The following is a 20122-nucleotide window of genomic DNA, read 5'->3' as shown; positions in this document are numbered from 1 at the left end:
ATCTTTAAAAGATAAAAGATTTTATTTTATTGGGTTGGCCAAAAAGTTCGTTCAGGTTTTACCATAAGATGTTATGGAAAAACCCAAATGAACTTTTTAGCCAACCCATATTTTAAAAGATTAATAATATTGATGAGCCTCTGGTGAAACTGATTTAAAAAGAAATGGCCGACAGAAATAACAGGAATGTAAAAAGGGCAAAAAACATAGCACTGCTTTAAGCCTGGAGGGAGCTGGGATTCCTCTGCACTGCTGCCCCACATGTGAAAAAGGTTAAAAAGCAAACCTAGCTCCAACCGATACCTGGGACTCCAGCTTATAGGCCTAACTTGGCAGAAGTGCACAGTTTTGTAATTTGCTCAGTTGATAACTGGTGTACAGTATCACCAAATAATTCGAAACTAAATTAGCATATAACACTTGGCTGAATTGGAGTCCCTAGGACACAAGTTAGAGGCAACTTAAAACTGCTAGAAAGGAAAGGATGAACCTAGAGGAAAGAAACAAAAATTTAAAAAAACCCACTCTAAATCAAAATTTCAAAACATATGAAAAAAACTAATGATAATAACAGCCAACCAACATCTTTTAAAATTTTGATCCACTCAAGATGAAAATGACAGCATAGCCTGAAAAAGGCTTTAAAGAGAAGTACCATTCAGGATCCTGAAAGGTAAACTAAAGAATTAAAATTACAAAACCCAGTATGTAGATATTCATTCATTCAACATTTACTGAGTGTTATTTATATGTCAGGCACTGTTGTAAATGCTAAGAATATAGTGGTAAATCAAACAGACAAAAATCACTACACTCATGAAGTTTTTATTCTGTAGAGACAGAAAATAAGTAAACTAAAAGTGTATTAGAGAATAAGTGCTAAGAAGAATAAAAAAGGGAATGGGATAGGAAATGCTGAGCCTGGTAGGGTGAGAGGTGCTAGATCAAATAGTAAGAGTATGTTTCATTTTGTAAGAAACTGCCAAACTGTCCTTCAAGTGGCCGTACCATTTTGCATTCCCACCAGCAATGAATGAGTTCCTCCACATCCTCACCAGCATTTGGCGTTGTCACTGTTCTGGATTTTGGCCATTCTAATATGTGTGTAGTAGTGGCATCTCATTGTTTTAGTTTGTATTTCCCTGATGACATATGATGTGGAGCATCTTATCATATGCTTATTTATATCAACTGTGTATCTTCTTTGGTGAGCTGTCTGTCAAGGTTTGGCTCATTTTTTAATCAGGTTGTTTGTTTTCTAATTGTTTCCATTTTAAGAGTTTATGTATTTTGGATAACAGTCCTTTATCATATATATCTTTTGCAAATATTTTCTCCCATTCTGTGTCTTGTCTTTTCATTCTCTTGATAGTGTCACCCACAGAGCAGAAAAATTTTATTTTAATCAAGTCCAGCTTATCAATTATTTCTTTCATGAACCATGCCTTTGGTGTTGTACCTAAAAATTTATCACCAAATTCAAGGTCATCTAGATTTTCTCCCATGTTATCTTCTAGGAGTTTTATAATTTTGCATTTTACATTTAGGTCTGTGATCCATTTTGAAATCACTTTGTGAAGGTTATAACCGCTATGCCTAGATTCACTTTTTTGTATGCGGATGTCCAGTTATTCCATTTGTTGAAAAGACTGTCCTTTCTCCATCACACTGCTTTTGCTTCTTTGTCAAAGATCAGTTGACTGTATTCCTGTGGGTATATTTCTGGGTTTTCCATTCTGTTCCACTGATGTATTTGTCTATCCTTTCACCAATACCACACTGCCTTGATTATTGTTCTTCAAACTTGATCTATAAATTTAATGCAATCGCAATCAAAATCCTAGGAAGTTATTTTGTGGATATTGACAAATTGATTTTACAGTTTATATGGAGAGGCAAAATACCCAGAATAATCAACACATTACTGAAGGAGAACAAAGTTAAAGGACTGACACTACCCAACCTCAAGACTTGGCACAAGGTTGGCTAAGTCTTCTTGGAGATTTCTAGGGTGGTAGTATGTCTGGATTTATAGAATGAGTTAGGAAATATAGTCTCTGCCTCTATCTTCTGAAAGAACTGTAGAGAATTGGTATAATTTCTTCCTTAATGTTTGGTAGAATTCACTAGTGACCCCATCTGGGCCTGGAGCGATCTGTTCTGGAAAGTTATGGATTATTGACTCAATTTCTTTAATAGATATAGGCCTATTCAGATTGTCTATTTCTTCTTGTGTGAGTTTTGGCAGATCATGTCCTTCAGGGAATTGGCCCATTTCTTGTAGATCATCAAATTTTGTAGGCATAGAGTTGTTCATAGTATTCCTTTATTATCCTTTCTATATCCATGTTGTCTGCAGTGATATCCCCTCTTTCATTTCTCATATTCGTTATCTGTGTCCTCTCCCTTTTCTTCCTTAGGTAACCTGGCTAAGGGCTTGTTGATTTTATTTTCAAAGATTTTATTTTCAAAGGTTTGTTTTATTGATTTTTTTAGAATTTCATTGATTTATGCTCTAATTTTTAATTATTTAATTTTTTAATACTACTTTGGATTTAATTTGCTTTTCTTTTTCTAGCTGCCTAAGGTAGAAGCTTAGTTGATTGATTTTTAAATCTTTCTCTAATATATGCATTTAATGCTGTAAATTTCTCTCTAGTCAGTTAAACTCTGATAAAACCCTAGCAGGTTAGTCTCTGGTTAAATAGTTTCTCCTGAGGTCAGATCTTGCTGAGAACAAATGCTCTGGCATATTTCAAAATGGTTCCTTTTCCCTTCCCCCTGCTGGGAGCATGAGAATATTTTTGTGCAGTATTCACTGTGAGAACCTGGTAGAACTTCAGGAAGTAAAACTCACAAAAGGGTTGGGGGCTCCCTGATGACTGGGGTCCCTCTGGAGTTTTTCTCTCTCAGACTTGCCCACAGTGGGCCTCCAGCAATTTGTCAACTACATTCAGGTTTTCCTACCTCGGCACTAGTTCCCACTGAGGTTTCTGCTCTGATTGGTTGTGATTCTCTATAGATACAATCTTTCCCATCAGGGGCGCAGGGGTTTGCCCTGTGACCTCACTTTTCTTGTGGAGCTAAGAAGATTGTTGATTTTTCATTTTGTTCAGCTTTTTACTTGTTGGGATGGAGTAGTGACTTCCAAGCTCTGTACATGCCAGATCAGAAACTAGAAGCACTTAAAAATTTTTTAAAAAACTGATACGCTAAAACAAGTCTAATAGGAAAAATCATTGAGATCTATACTTTGTAAATGTCAATCTAAGATATTTGGGCCAAAATAAAAGGAAAAGTATAAATGGATAGTTCACACTGTCCACATGAGCTCTACCTATATATTCTTGTCTAGCCGTAAATCACATTGTGTTTTTCTAAAGCGCAAATTTAAAATAGTAAAATAGCGAATGCATTTAAAACCTAGTACCTAGATTTTGCTCTTGAAAGCTATCCCCCGTTAAAAAGAACTAATGGTTCTTGGAGAACGACTGATTCCGTTTCCCAGAGGAGAAAAAAAAAAAGGAAAAGAATTCAAACTGGGTCTAAATCATTTTTGTTCCAAGAATAAAGGATTTTGAAAAGGCTTAAAAAAGTTCTGGGGTGGTGTTAAAAAAGTCATAAATCAGCCTTTCCCAATGGCCAAATTTGACAATTTGACCATCAAAAAAAAAACAAATTTTAGTTAATTCATTTTAGGTGAAGAATAATAAATCAGATTTAATTTTTGCTTCATAATGTACATTTTCACTCCCTAAGAGCCTCACAATACATAAGGAGAAAATAAGGACCCTTCTCTATTATAGAGCTTGTTTTTAAAAATTTTACTTTAATTTTGTAATATTTGTTACATAAAAAATGATACAGATATTTGTACATTATGAATCAAAAGATGAATAAGGCAAATCCATCACCAAAATTAGAGAGAGGAAAAAAATGGCAATTTCTTTGATGGTCTCTGATGGCATGCTTTGTTGTAATGAACAAAATCAAACAAAAAATAATTTGGGGTGTTCTCTCGATTTTCCTAGGGAACCAGCCAATAGGACCTGGACCTCCTGTCTTCCAGTGGGAGGGGCTGCATCTGACGCAGCTTGCCAGGGTACTAGTAATTTTTTTCTTCCAACTAAATCTTTGCATGTGAATCAAGGTCTCCAGATACTGGGTAGCTGGCTTTCACAGATAAGTCTTATAGTTTGCACCTAAACCAAGATTGCCTGGGTCCCAATAACTTCCCTCCCGAAAAGGTTCCTTTCATGTTTGCCCTATAAGAAGGGAGAACAGCAAGGGGATGGAATTCCTCTCCTGTAATGCAGAGCTACACTGCAGATGGAGCATAGTGCTTTGGCCCCAGTGTGTTTCTCCTTGGGATGATGGGAGAATGGGGAAACCTGTGGTTTTTCTTGGCTTTGTTTCTCCTTTCCTCCATTAAAACCTATCTCTTAACCTAGTGGGTCACAGACTTTGGTATGTATCAGCATTACCTGGTGAGCTTGTTAAAACACAGATTGCTGGGCCACAGTTCCAGATTATCTGGTCCAGCAGGTCTGGAGTGGGGTCTGGGAATTTGCATTTCTAGCAAGTCCCCAGATGATGCTGATATTGTTGTCAGGGGACCACACTTTGAGAAACTTTGTCTTAATTCATGCAGTGTGTCTATGTAGAAATCAGCTTTTCTGGCTACCACAAAGGGTGTCATTTGCAAGACTTTCACCTAGGAGTTAACCATTATCCTTTCTTACACCTTAACTTTCCTTTATAGTTGTACCACATATGTATAGATAGGAATCCTTAACCAACAGATTTGGTTTTCATTATTTTCAAGTTTTATACAAATGGCATTGTTCCTTAAGGGTTTTATAAGACTTGCTTTTTTCCACTCATCCATCCAGTGTAAAGTAAAATTACTTCATTTTTACTGTTGTATGATATTCTTTTGTATGAATATACCTATTGATAGATATTTGGCTTGTTTTTAGGTTTTTGCTAGAAGCTGCTATGAACAGTTACTTCTTTACCCAATCACAGAGTTACGCTCTCTTTAAGAAAGGACCCAATCTAGAGGAAACCCTCCCTCCCTTAGATCTTCCCTCCAGTTCTGATACCCCCTTACTGAGAATCAATGTGGTGTGCACTCAATGACTAAATAAACTCAACTTGTTCAACTACAGGTGCCCCTGTGGTCTTTGACTGAAGGGCATTGAAAAAATATATATCTTGCCATTCTTTATTGTGCCTTTTGGTGAGCACCAGTTCTTAATTTTAGTTTGTTTTCAATCTTTTTCCTTTAAGGTAAGTGCTTTTGATGTCATACTTAAGAAATGCTTTCTTACTCCAAGATCATACAAACACACACACGTATTTGTGTATGTGTATATATAAAATACATATATGTTTTAAGCTTGTATGTCTTTAGTTCATCTGAAATTCATTTTTGTGTGTGACACCATATGCATGTAGAGAGCCAATCCCATTTTTTCCCATATGGTGACCATTTCTCCTAGCACCCAATGTATTCAATAGTCATTCCTTTCTTTGCTTTTCCCCACTTATGTGCACAGTCACTTTTGCCATATATCAAATTTCCATCTACACTCCAGTTAGATTAAGATTTTTTGTTTTTTAAATCTAATAGGAAACACAGATTAAGACTTTTAAGACTGAATTAGTTTCAAGGCTTGTTAAACACTTTTTAGATAAGTACCTGTCTTGAAACAATGTATAAAGATTAATGGTGTTTTAAATTGGTATCAGCTGATGTAATGATTCAGCAATAAAACTGATCAAGTTTTTTTTTAAAAAAGACATAACTCACTCAGAGTGTAAAAAGTTTCATAAGACTGGTAGTCAGGGGAACAATTTCACTACAGAGGTTTGTATGTGCTTAACAAAGTGATTGCTAACGAATTTTCCTGAAACTCCCAAACAGAACAAAGTATCCTTTTTATTTTCTATACATATATCACTTGTGTTTTTATATAGTGGCAGAATCTACACTTTAACATTTTATATAATAGGAATGCATAAACTCTGTCTTTTGAAGACACAGGAGAGTTTGAAACAAAATGGTAAAAGTAGGAATTGAACACAAGGGGGAGAAATGCCCAAAGCAACATAAAAAAGAATCTATAGGATTGTTAGTTTTCTCCGATTAGGAGGACAAGGGAAAAGAAGTCTAACATGGCCCCAGTATTCAAAGTTACCGATCCTTGAGATGATGAACAGCTGACAAAATTAGGTAAGATAGTGAGGGGTGCTCTGTTTGGGGGGTAAAAGATGATTTTTTTTCCTCCCAAGTCTGCTGCTCCTTAGCTTTCCTCAAGGACTTTTTCAGGAGCTTTTAAATTTGTATTAATGACTTCCAAAAGTAAAATGTTAAAAATCCCCATTCCTAAGTGGCAAATAGTTTGTAGATGCTTAATTTTCATGTCCTTTTTTTTTTTTTAAACATCAAATTCCAGTAATTTATAAACTGTGTCTCCAGAAAGCATCCCAAGGAAAGAACATTGGAATGGGAGTTAGGGGGTCAGGATCTTAATCACAGTTCAGCCGCTAATCCATGTGGCAATGGGGTTGGGTATATGGATCTCAGATTCCTTAAATACTGCATGTGGGAATACTACATGATCTTTAAGTTTCCTCTCAGCGCTAAAGTTACAAATCTCCTTAAACAACGGTAAAACATATCCGTGTCAATTCAACTTATCCTACAGTTGAGTTGCAGCCAAGCATTCGCCAGGTGAGTCATACGGTCGTTTCTCCCCAGTTCTCAAACCAAGGAAAGAACCCTACCTACATGCTTGTGACGGGCTTACGGTTGATAGGATTTTAAGGACAACAGTACAGGCAAGCTCCTAGGCCAGAAGGTCAGTATGAACTGGAACTTTCCAAAACAGGAACACCAAATGGTGCTAATTTCTACAGCCCCCGTCAGAACAAACAAAAGGCAAGGGCTGCAATGGCGCGTGAACGTCGCACCTGCTTCTCGCGGGTTACGCTTTCCCACATCCTTTTATGCATTTTCAAGCGTGAAGCTCTTTTCTTGCTTAAGCGGAAGTGGGTCTGCTACTTCGCAGATTCGCTTGGACTGCGGGTGAGAGACAAGACCTCAGGTAACGGTAACGCTCCCGCTAGGGGCGCCCAGGCAGTGGTGACGGGAGTCCGCAGGTCGACCGCAGTGGCGCGCCCGGGGCACGCTGGGAACGGGGGAGGGTGGTGCCGCTGCCCGGCCTGACCCGGAAGGGCTGGCCTGTGGTAACCCCGGCTTCCCTAGCAACCGAGCGGGCGCGCGTCCTCCCTAGCCTCTCCGGACGCCTCCCGGGATGCCCCTGCAGGTTAGCGACTACAGCTGGGAGCAGACGAGGACTGCGGTCTTCATCTCTGTGCCCCTCAGAGGCGTCAGCGTCAGGGACGCGGACGTGTTCTGCACGGAAAACTATCTGAAGGTAGGAAAGCGAGTCGTGCCTGCCGGCAGGGTGAGGGAGCCGGGGGTGTGGTCCGAAGCGGCTGCAGGGGCGCGGCTGTGGACCTGCAACAGGCGCGTCCTTGCAGATAAGCATCCTAAAATTTTAGTCCTATTGAAAATAAAACAAAGCAAAACAAACAAAACAAAATACGAATCCCATACAGGTGACACCTCGTCTGTAGACAGATGTCACCAGGTCAGAGATTATTTTATCCAGGATTTCCTCATATGCCGTGCTTTTATCGTGACCTGGAATATATTTATAGAAGGAATTTAAGAAAATGATTTAGACTTCTTTCTTATCACATTTCTTAACGGGTGTGTCTTTCATTTGTGTAACTAAATGGACTTCCGTTTTCCCCCTTTTGAATAGGTGAACTGTCCTCCATTTTTATTTGAGGTGTTTCTCTATGCTCCCATAGACGATGAGAGCAGCAAAGCCAAGATTGGAAATGACACTATTGTTTTCACTTTACACAAAAAAGAAGCGGCCATGTGGGAGACCCTTTCTCTGTCAAGTGGTAAGTTCTTTACTAAAAGACGTTCAGCTGGTTGTGCTTTTTATACTTTATACCATTTAAAATTTTCTCTTTTGAAATTTATGTTGCTATTCTAGGAAAACGAAATAGACACATAGCATGATTTAAAAGAGTTAGTGCTTCAGCTGCCTCTTAAAATAAATCACCTAATTCCTGAGTAATCGAATTACTCAAAAATTAGAGTCCGTTAATACTAGCTTTTAAAGGATGTGGGCTCCTATCTTCAGGGGATAAGGCCTCCCAATATGGCCTTTATTTAGCATTCATTTTGTATTAGGCATTAGTTCATCTGTTAATCCTCACAACAATCTATCACTTAGGTACCCCCCCTCTTTTTTTAAGGTGAGGCTACTGAGACACAGAAGGGTTGAGTAATTGCCAAAGGTCACACAACTAGTAAGTGACAGACAAGAAGTGGAGTCTTAGGGCTTCTCTGGTGGCGCAGTGGTTGAGAGTCCGCCTGCTGATGCAGGGGACACGGGTTTGTGCCCTGGTCCGGGAAGATCCCACATGCTGCGGAGTGGCTAGGCCCGTGAGCCATGGCCGCTGAGCCTGCGCGTCCAGAGCCTGTGCTCCGCAACAGGAGAGGCCACAACAGTGAGAGGCCAGCATACCACACACACACAAAAAAAGTGGAGTCTTAGCAGTTTGACTCTAGAGCAGTGTTTCAGCTACGGAACTTTTACAGAATACAGATGTCTGAATCTCACCCTAGAGCAATCAAATCAGTTTCTGGGAGTGAGACTTAGACCTAGGTACTGGTAGTTTTTAAAACGCTTTTTGGGAATTATAATGTACAGTCCAAGTTGAGATCCCCCATTCTCTGTACTCTTAATCAGTATTCTTCTGCCAAGATCAGCTTTGTGGGTCAGTAATTGCCCTATACTGCTTTAGCTCTGTTATCTTCCTCCCTGATCTAGTTGTCATGTTTTCTTGTGTTTTCTATCTACTGCCTGAAATTTCTCTTAGGTCTTTGGCGTTAAGTCTTGAGTTAGGACTATTGAGAAATGGGGAAATGGCAGCCATTCTTTATGTTAATGTTTTCTTGGTATCTTGCTGTGGAATTTAATTTTTTAATCCCTAGGACCAGGTGGAATTTTTCTCTAAAATGTGGTATTCAGCTCAGAAAATACTGGTTAAGGTAGGTTACCATAGCCAGCTTACTTTAGTTCTTTATTGAGCCCCAGAATAACTGAGGAGTTTTTAAAAACCAGATACCTGCTCTCCTACCCCTGCCTTCCTTTTTGATTCAAGTCTGAGATAGGGCCTGGGAATATGTCGTGAAACACACCCAGGGTGTTCTGACTTCGTACCTAAGATTAAATGTAAATACTTTGATTTATTTCAGCTGTTGTTGATAATCTTAATTTTGAAGTTAGATGGGACCAGAACCATCTAATGGCTTCTTTTAAAATAAACAGATTGGGGGTTGAGAACTCCCCAGGTGATTATGATGCCTGGCCAGGTTTGTGAACCACTGACTTAAGTGTGTGTGTGTGTGTGTGTGTGTGTGTGTGTGTGTGTGTGTGTGTGTGTGTGTGTGTGTGTGTGTGTGTGTGTGTCTTGATTTCCCCAGGTAACATTTTGTCCACCAACTTTTTAGGCTATAAAGAAAAGTCATATCCATAAACCTGTTACTTTCCCCTGTTTCTGACATGAAACACTTTCTTCTATGTCAAATTCCCTTCTTAAACTTGTTGGCCACTTTATTCAGGAGTGGGAAGGGAATTTTTTAATCATAACCTTCCTCTCTAATTTAGATATCTGCTTTCATTGCACAGGTGCTTGAGTCTTCTCTTTCATGGTTATATGGTCAGCTATTCCAAATTTTGACCATTTAAACTAGGGTTGGCAAACTTTTTCTGTAAAGGACCAGATAATATTTTGGATTTTGTGGCCTATGTAGTCTGTGTCACAATTACTCAGCTCTGTTATTGCAGAACAAAAGCAGCCATAGACAATATGTATTTATTGATGCTGAAATTTCAATTTATTCTAATTTGTATATGTCATAAAGTATTACTATTCTTTTGATTTTTTTCAACTATTTAAAACTGTAAAAATTATTCTTAGCTTATGTGCTGAAAGAAATCAGGAAGCAGGTTGGGTTTGACCGTAATTTGCCAGTTAGACTAATCAAAACAGTCTTAAAACTGACTTATATAACAAGTAATGAACATCGATTTTACTTCAGAAACCAGGTTTGAGATTCTTTTAGAAGTCAAACTCAGTTTCAGATGCAATTCAGTGAAATTGTTTAACAATCTGTTTTTCACATGCAGTATTGTGGAGCTCCAGTCTATACTCCAAGTCTGCCTCCCTGATTATTCAAAACATACTTGCTCCATTTTTTTCTGAAGTTCCTTCTTGATCCATTTTTCGTTTCTTTTAGATATGGAGCATTTCACTTGGAAACTTGATTTTCTTTTAATTACTTCTGCCCCTGAAACTGGTCCAACTGTCTGCCACTCTGTTACTAAACAGGTGGTTTGGGGAGAGACTTCTGAAGTAATTTCAGTCCTAATTCCCAGCCAAGATCTTGGATGGGTAAAAATTCCATACTCTTTACTTATTTTTAACTGAAATTAATATTCCCTTCAACTATGAATGTAGATGACAAACAACAGTAGTGTCAATAAAAATCACAAATATGTTCATATCACAGGTACCTCTATCTTTTATATACACTACTTTGAAATTATAGTATTTATTAGACATTTTGCTATGTATTATTTAATGCATTAATAAAGAAGCACATACTTGTATATCACAAATTTATTTTTTAATATTTTGTGTTTTAATATAACTAGTTTTCTTTGTGTATTTTTTCATATATTTTAAAACGCTATGAAGGTGTGTATAAAACTTTACTAGTCATCCCTCCACTTCTGCCATTCTTTTTTTTTTTAATCAGAAACAGTGAATATATATATATATTTTTTAACATCTTTATTGGAGTATAATTGCTTTACAATGGTGTGTTAGTTTTTGCTGTATAACAAAGTGAATCAGTTATACACATACATATGTTCCCATATCTCTTCCCTCTTGCGTCTCCCTCCCTCCCACCCTCTCTATCCCACCCCTCTAGGTGGTAACAAAGCACTGAGCTGATCTCCCCGTGCTATACGGCTGCTTCCCACTAGCTATCTATTTTACCACGTGGTAGCGTATATATGTCCATGCCACTATCTCACTTTGTCACAACTTACCCTTCCCCCTCCCCATATCCTCAGGTCCATTCTCTAGTAGGTCTGTGTCTTTATTCCCATCTTGCCCCTAGGTTCTTCATGACCTTTTTTTTTTCTTAGATTCCATATATATGTGTTAGCATACGGTATTTGTTTTTCTCTTTCTGACTTGCTTCACTCTGTATGACAGAGTCTGGTTCCATCCACCTCACTACAAATAACTCAATTTCATTTCTTTTTATGGCTGAGTAATATTCCATTGTATATATGTGCCACATCTTCTTTATCCATCCATCTGTTGATGAACACTTAGGTTGCTTCCATGTCCTGGCTACTGTAAATAGAGCTGCAGTGAACATTTTGCTATATGTCTCTTTTTTTTTTAACATCTTTATTGGGGTATAATTGCTTTACAATGGTGTGTTAGTTTCTGCTTTATAACAAAGTGAATCAGTTATACATATGTTTCCATATCTCTTCCCTCTTGCATCTCCCTCCCTCCCACCCTCCCTATCCCACCCCTCCAGGCGGTCACAAAGCACCGAGCTGATATCCCTGTGCTATGAGGCTGCTTCCCACTAGCTATCTACCTTACGTTTGTTAGTGTATATATGTCCATACCTCTCTCTCGCTTTGTCACAGCTCACCCTTCCCCCTCCCCATATCCTCAAGTCCGTTCTCCAGTAGGTCTGTGTCTTTATTCCTGTCTTACCCCTAGGTTCTTCATGACATTTTTTTTCTTAAATTCCATATATATGTGTTAGCATACAGTATTTATCTTTCTCTTTCTGACTTACTTCATTCTGTATGACAGACTCTAGGTCTATCCACCTCATAACAAATTGGTACATGTCTCTTTTTGAATTAAGGTTTTCTCAGGGTATATGCCCAGTAGTGGGATTGCTGGGTCATATGGTAGTTCTATTTGTAGTTTTTTAAGGAACCTCCATACTGTTCTCCATAGTGGCTGTATCAATTTGCATTCCCACCAACAGTGCAAGAGTGTTCCCTTTTCTCCACACCCTCTCCAGCATTTATTGTTTATAGAGTTTTTGATGATGGCCATTCTGACCAGTGTGAGGGGCTACCTCATTGTAGTTTTGATTTGCATTTCTCTAATGATTAATGATGTTGAGCATTCTTTCATGTGTTCGTTGGCAATCTGTATGTCTTCTTTGGAGAAATGTCTATTTACGTCTTCTGCACATTTTTGGATTGGGTTATTTATTTTTTTGATATTGAGCTGCATGACCTGCTTGTAAATTTTGGAGATTAATCCTTTGTCAGTTGCTTCATTTGCAAATATTTTCTCCCATTCTGAGGGTTGTCTTTTGGTCTTGTTTATGGTTTCCTTTGCTGTGCAAAAGCTTTTAAGTTTCTTTAGGTCCCATTTGTTTATTTTTGTTTTTATTTCCGTTTCTCTAGGAGGTGGGTCAAAAAGGATCTTGCTGTGATTTATGTCATAGAGTGTTCTGCCTATGTTTTCCTCTAAGAGTTTGATAGTGTCTGGCCTTATATTTAGGTCTTTAATCCGTTTTGAGTTTATTTTTGTGTATGGTGTTAGGGAGTGTTCTAATTTCATACTTTTACATGTACCTGTCCAGTTTTCTCAGCACCACTTATTGAAGAGGCTGCCTTTTCTCCACTGTATATTCTTGCCTCCTTTATCAAAGATAAGGTGACCATATGTGCGTGGGTTTATCTCTGGGCTTTCTATCCTGTTCCACTGATCTATATTTCTGTTTTTTTTTGCCAGTACCATACTGTCTTGATTACTGTAGCTTTGTAGTATAGTCTGAAGTCAGGGAACCTGATTCCTCCAGCTCCATTTTTCGTTCTCAAGATTGCTTTCGCTATTAGGCATCTTTTGTGTTTCCATACAAATTGTGAAATTTTTGGTTCTAGTTCTGTGAAAAATGCCAGTGGTAGTTTGATAGGGTTTTCATTGAATGTGTAGATTGCTTTGGGTAGTAGAGTCATTTTCCCAATGTTGATTCTTCCAATACAAGAACATGGTATATCTCTCCATCTATTTGTATCATCTTTAATTTCTTTCATCAGTGTCTTATAATTTTCTGCATGCTGGTCTTTTGTCTCCTTAGGTAGGTTTATTCCTAGATATTTTATTCTTTTTGTTGCAATGGTAAATGGGAGTGTTTTCTTGATTTCACTTTCAGATTTTTCATCATTAGTGTATAGGAATGCCATAGATTTCTGTGCATTTATTTTGTATCCTGCTACTTTACCAAATTCATTGATTAGCTCTAGTAGTTTTCTGGTAGCATCTTTAGGATTCTCTATTTATAGTATCATGTCATCTGCAAACAGTGACAGTGCTACTTCTTCTTTTCCAGTTTGGATTCCTTTTATTTCTTTTTCTTCTCTGATTGCTGTGGCTAAAACTTCCAAAACTATGTTGAATAAGAGTGGTGAGAGTGGGCAACCTTGTCTTGTTCCTTATCTTAGTGGAAATACTTTCAGTTTTTCACCATTGAGGATGATGTTGGCTGTGGGTTTGTCATATATGGCTTTTATTATGTTGAGGAAAGTTCCCTGTATGCCTACTTTCTGGAGGGTTTTTATCATAAATGGGTGTTGAATTTTGTCGAAAGCTTTCTCTGCATCAATTGAGATGATCATATGGTTTTTCTCCTTCAGTTTGTTAATATGGTGTATCACATTGATTGATTTGTGTATTTTGAAGAATCCTTGCATTCTTGGAATAAACCCCACTTGATCATGGTGTATGATCCTTTTAATGTGCTGTTGGATTCTCTTTGCTAGTATTTTGTTGAGGATTTTTACATCTATGTTCATCAGTGATATTGGCCTGTAGTTTTCTTTTTTTGTGACATCTTTGTCTGGTTTTGGTATCACACTCCTGCCCTTCTTATCACTCCCCTACTTCACACTCTCCTACCAAGTTTCCTCTCCCCTCCTGTTTTTTTCTTCTTCAAAGTCTAGATCCCTTCCTTATCCTTCTTCCCCTAAGATAATTTACCCCCTAATGGATCACAGCCTGCAGTTTCTAAAATACTGAGTGACTGAATAAAAAATAATTGTGAATGGTAAAGTCTGTATGTAACATGTCATGTTACTTTGTAATTTTTACTAAGGCTGGCTCTGTACTCTTCATATGTATCACTATAAATCACCATTTGTATTTTTGAAGGTGATTGATTATATCAGATGGTCTCAACCCAACTTCTCTTCTAGGAGACCCCCCAGAGATGATTTATTGTGATCAGGTTTATGAGCAAATAGCTCTAGTTTCTCAACAGAGAGAGAGGAGAATAAATGTGTTCTCTTTCCTCCCATCTTATCCCCTCCGGCTCCCTTTCCCTTTCCCCCTCATTCCACAGTCCTCTCTCTCCCTCTTGTGACCCTCTCCTCCTCTCCCTCCCCTCTCTCCATCCTCATTCCCTCTGTTATTTCCCCTCTCCATTGTTCCTCTTCTCTCTTATTCATATCCTCCCTCTCTGTGTCTCTTTCTCTCTCTCTCTCTCTCTCTCTCTCTCTCTCTCTCTCTCACTCTGTTTGTCTATCTCTCTCAGTGCACAAAGGCATGCATTCTTTTTCTAAATTTTATTTGTGTATTTATTTTTGGCTGCATTGGATCTTCGTCACTGTACGTGGGCTTTCTCTAGTTGTGGGGAGCGGGGGCTGCTCTTTGTTGTTGTGCACAGGCTTCTCATTGCGGTGGCTTCTCTTGTTGCTCTTGGAGCACGGGCTCTAGGTGCGGGCTTCAGTAGTTGTGGCACATGGGCTCAGTAGTTCTGGCTCTTAGGCTCTAGAGCACAGGCTCAGTAGTTGTGGTGCATGGGCTTAGTTGCTCCCCGGCATGTGGGATCTTCCCAGACCAGGGCTCACACACATGTCCCCTGCATTGGCAGGCGGATTAACCACTGCGCCACCAGGGAAGTCCCAAGGCATGCATTCTTTACTAATTCATTACTATTACAGTTACTTGCTTACCTGTTAGTATTAGCTTCTTGACCAGTTTAATATTGGGATATGTTTTCACTTCTCCATGTGAGGTTGGGTCCAAAAACATCTTATCCCAGATCAGTATGTAAGCAGTTTCTCCTGAGTAAAACAAATTCATCATGATCCTAATTTATTGATATTCCTTATGTTTTAGTTGACAAAGAGATGATGCAAAGAATAAGGGAGAAATCTATCCTACAAGCACAAGAAAGCGCAAAAGAAGCTATGGAAGCAAAAGCTTCGGCAAGGCGGGAAGATCAAAAATATACACTAAATGTCATGATGAAGGTAAGTTGAAGATTCATAGGAAAGTTCTTTAATTAAAGATGTAGTAATTGCAATGATAATTTGTTGCAACCACTGTATTTCCTCACCATTTTGTTCATACTTTGGTTACAGGCCTTGCTGTGTTATGTAGGCTATCTACTATTGATGTGTATTTCTGAAAATCTGTATGAAAGTTGAGAGTATAAGGTTGAACAATAGGTTTACTTGTTTGAGGGAAAATGCTCTATTTCCAAGGGAATAAAACAGTTACAAGGTTTTATGCTGTAAATGTTTTACTTCTTTTTTAATCTTGGAATTATTGGACATGATTATTTAAAACAAGAAAAGAATAGATTTAACACTAAATATTGACCAATTAACATCTTTTAACTGTTGAGCCTTTCAAGTTAAATCTTTAATCAGCAATATATTTTTTGAGATATAATTCACATACCATACAGTTCACCCATTACAGGCTTACAATTCAATCGTTTTTAGTATATTTAGAGTTGTAAAACCATCACCACAATCAATTTTAGAACATTTTCATCACCCCAAAAAGAAACCCTGCACCCATTAGCAGTCACTCCCCATTCCTCTGAACCCCTAGCCCTAGACAACCGACAATCTACTTTCTATCTCTATAGGTTTACCTATTCTGACTAATTTTTACAAATAATTTCCCATCTCAAATTCTCATTTTTGACATTTTGAAATGATTAAGGAATCTATAATAAGCATTATGTCATCAAGAGTCCTATGGACTCATGACTGTTCTTTTGCATTTGGATCACTAGTATTGTTTTTATAATCAACAGTTCATAATTCCAAAGATTTCTCTGCTTCTTTTATCATTTTTACTTGACTTTTAAATGTCACCAATGGTTAATATACTTTTTTTTTTACTTAATAATCGAACACGTGGTCATCCGTCCAAAGATTCCTGCTTTCTGTATACTTGATGAGTTACACCTTTTCTTGATCATGTTATCAATACTATCAAACTTTAAGCAAAATACTATAAAATTTGTGGCAACAAATAAGTATTTACTGAACTAATAAAATAGTTAAACAATGGCACACACACTGCTGCATTGGTAAACATAACAAAGCTGAACAATTGATTGGCAGGCAGTACCACAATGCTATACCTTGAAGTTATTTGTCTACTGACATATGAAAGCCTGACTTTGGTAGTATTGGAAAGGTGCTTTAGGGGCATTAGTGTATAAAGAATGAAGCTATAGATCACATTGAAGTGATAGAACCTATGAAAGTCTATACCCTATACTACCAACTATTCATTTTGTCTGTCTCTTTCCCTGAGCAGTGTTGAGAGTTGAGACTACATTTTCTTTCATCCTTATCATAGCAGTTGCCAAGTAAATAGTAGGTGCTCAAACAGTTGAATGAATTAATGTGAATATATTGTTCGAGTACCCTGTAACCATAGTATAGTTCTATTCTGGTAGATAGATGTAGCTATTTTTACTCTGTCCAATATTAGACACCATTCAGAAAAGAGCAAAAAAGAACTTTGATGTTCCATTAAGAGCAAATGAAGAGATATGATGACAAAAGGCAACTCCTTATTAGCTTAAACCATAAATTAGCTTAAAACTTGAATTACATATACCACAAAATAATGGGGTTTTTTAAGTAGTAACCTTTTCTTTTAAAAATTAATTAATTAATTTATTTTTGGCTGTGTTGGGTCTTCGTTGCTGTGCGTGGGCTTCTCCCTAGTTGCAGCGAGTGGGGGCTACCCTTTGTTGCAGTGTGCGGGCTTCTCACTGTGGTGGCTTCTCTTGTTGCGGAGCACAGGTTCCAGGTGCATGGGCTCAGTAGTTGTGGCTCATGGGCTCTAGAGCACAGGCTCAATAGTTGTGGCTCATGGGCTTAGTTGCTCTGCGGCATGTGGGATCTTTCTGGACCAGGGCTCGAACCTGTGTCCCCTACATTGGCGGGTGGATTCTTAACCACTGCACCACCAGGGAAGCCCTAATAGTAACCTTTTAAAAATAATTAGCAGGGCTAGTGCTAAGACTCACTGTGTCAGTTTGCTATGCTGTATAGTATAAGTCTGCTTGGGCTACCGTAACAAAATACCAAAGAGTGGATGACTTGAACAACACACATTTATTTTCTCACAGGTCTAGAGCCTAGAAGTCTCAGATCAAGGTCCATTGGGGTTGGTTTCTGGCTTGCAGATAGCTGAGAGAGAGAAAAAAATCTCTGGTGTCTCTTCTTATTAAGAAACTAATCCTATTGTATCAGGGCCCCACGCTTATGACCTCATTTAACCTTAATTACTCCTCAGCAGCCCATTTCCAAATGGGAGTTAAAGCTTCAGCATATCTGGGGGAACACAAACATCTAGTCAATAACACTGTATAAAAACTATCCAGAATTTAGTAGCTTAAAACATTTATTTTCTCACGATTCTATATGTTGGTCAGGCTGTTCCTGTGGTCTGAGGTTGGCTTGATTGTGGCTGGAAGTTCTAGGATGGCCTCACTCACATGTTTAGAGCCTTGCCAGGGAAAGCTGAGCCCCTCTCCATGTGGTATGTCATTCTCCAAGAGGCTAGCACAGGCTTCTTTACTTCATAGTTAGTGTTCCTGGTGGCAAGAACGGGAAAGCCCTAATGCAGAAGTGCTTTTAAAACCTCTGAAGTGGGAAAGCCCTAATGCACAAGCCCTTTTAAAGGCTCTGCTGTGTCACATTTGCCAATGTCCCATTAGCCAAATGTCCCATATATCCAAGCCCAGATTAAGGGTTAGAGAAATAGACTGCACCTTTTCTAGGAAAGAAAGATTAAGTCACATCACAAAGGGGCATGCATATAGTTATGGGAGGAACTTGTGGTCATTTTACAACTTAGTTGGAATTGAAAATGTTAGGATTTAAACAATAAAGATAATTTGATTGATCCAGCAGGAAAAGTTCCGCGATAGAGCAGTAAATCCAAGCTCTGACTCCATCTCTCTGCAGCATCCTTAGCACTGCTTTTTCTTTGTGTCTGCTTCATCCTTAGGCTGACAGGGAGATGATCCACATCTTCACATAAGCAGGGGCCAGCAGGAGACAGGCTGTCTATTCTGTTGGCTCCCTTTCAAGCCCCATAAAACAATTGCTTTAGGTATTGTAGAATGATATTTCAAATGGTAATCACTTTTACACATGTTCAAATAAATCTTTACTTCAAGTCTGTTGCTTCAAACTTGGTTTGCTGCATCCACTTCTCATTATCTTTGCTGCTGATCTATCATTCATTTAGCAGACATTTATTGAATACTGTGAAAGGTACTGAGACAGAGTTGAACAAATCAGTCTTCACTTTCTGTTTACTCATAGTATAGAGAGGGTGACAGACAAGAACAAACAAAGATTACACCATAGTATGCATAAGAAGTCATGGGCAGATAAAGAGAAAACACTGGCAAAAGGTTGGTGTTTCAGTCTGAGAGGCTGGTCAGGAAATACGAAGCAATGTTGTTTGTGCTGAATACTGGAGAATAAGCCACAGTTACCTGGGGATAAATGGGAAAATGACGTTACAGTTAGTTTGGATAAGTGCCTGACAGAGTTTGGCACAACAAGGAACATTTGTTGATCAGAAGTAAAATCTTGATATTTAGAAAAATCTCCTGAAGGGAACTCTTTAGGAATTTTCAGCAAGAAACCCAAAATAATTGGGTTTGTGTTTTGGAAAGCTCATTCTGGGGAGTGAGTTTGAGAGGTTGCAGGGTGGAGGCAGAGCTTTTGTATTCTTAAGACGGAAGGATTTTGAACATATTTATACGCTGAAGAAAGAAGCCAGTAAAGAGTGAGAGATTGATAATACAACTAAGAGAGAGGATTGATGATGAAGCAGTTTTTTTTTTGTGGTGGGATGAAGGTTGGAACAGGTGAAAAAATTAAATCTTAGGTAATAGGGGATATTTTATCTTTTGACCCTAAAGGGCAGGAGTAAAGAATAACTAAGCATTTGGAAAATTCTTAGAGACACAGATAGTTAAAGTAACCCTTTTTTTCCTTGGTGAAGGTAGCAAGGTCATCTACCCAGACTGTGAAGAATTGAGGTGGGGTAGGAGTGATTAATGAAAGGTTGGAATATTCATGGCAGACCAATCTGAAACATGCTTTTTTCCCCCTCTTTATTTTGGACTGCTATTGCCTACTTTTCCTGTTTTCTTCACTCTTTTGTTTTATAGGTTGCCTTCTTCTATTTTGAATTTTTTGGTTTTATTTTCTACTTTAGGGGACCCCATGTCCCACTAATTTTTAAACTAAACAGGTCAGATTTGAAGTGCTTTCTTCTGATATTGTTTTCTTAAAGTTGAAACTCGGAAACTTTAACTGTAAAACAACTTTGCCTGATCATGCAGATGAGGTATGAGTTGCTTTCTAGAGTTGTCTAGATTATACTATAGGGCCTTTAAAAAGCCCTTATCAGTGAAACCACATGCCCTGTTTATTAGAAGCATGTATAACTAAGGGATAGAAAGGCCACAAGTAACTACTTGCTCATTTTTTATTCTATGCAATTGTAAATGTGATTGTTTCGTTTATTTATTTATTTATTTGGCCACATGGCTTATGGGATCTTAGCTCCCTGGCCAGGGATTGACCAGGGTCACAGGAGTGAAAGTCCGGAATCCTAACCACTA

General features: G+C 38.3%; 1 protein-coding gene across 4 annotated transcripts in view; it reads left to right on the top strand.

Moving 5' to 3' along the window:
* Positions 1-5705: 5705 nt before the first annotated feature.
* Positions 5706-20122, top strand: part of DNAAF4 (dynein axonemal assembly factor 4) — a 77806-nt gene continuing 63389 nt past the window's right edge. For 2 of the 4 annotated variants that reach the window (XM_073801034.1, XM_019946749.3), the window contains exons 1-3: positions 5708-7445; positions 7839-7986; positions 15337-15470. In XM_073801034.1, coding sequence (XP_073657135.1) covers positions 7323-7445; positions 7839-7986; positions 15337-15470 — 405 coding nt within the window. In that variant the 5' untranslated portion in view covers positions 5708-7322. Of the gene's footprint in view, positions 7446-7838; positions 7987-15336; positions 15471-20122 lie in introns of all 4 variants that reach the window. The other 2 variants (XM_019946757.3, XM_073801035.1) reach the window with 2 other exon arrangements.

The sequence above is a fragment of the Tursiops truncatus genome, chromosome 2, assembly GCF_011762595.2.
Source record: "Tursiops truncatus isolate mTurTru1 chromosome 2, mTurTru1.mat.Y, whole genome shotgun sequence".
NCBI classification, from domain to species: Eukaryota; Metazoa; Chordata; class Mammalia; order Artiodactyla; family Delphinidae; genus Tursiops; species Tursiops truncatus.
The sequence above is the reverse complement of the archived record's forward strand: the minus strand, read 5'-3'. Positions and strand labels throughout refer to the sequence as shown.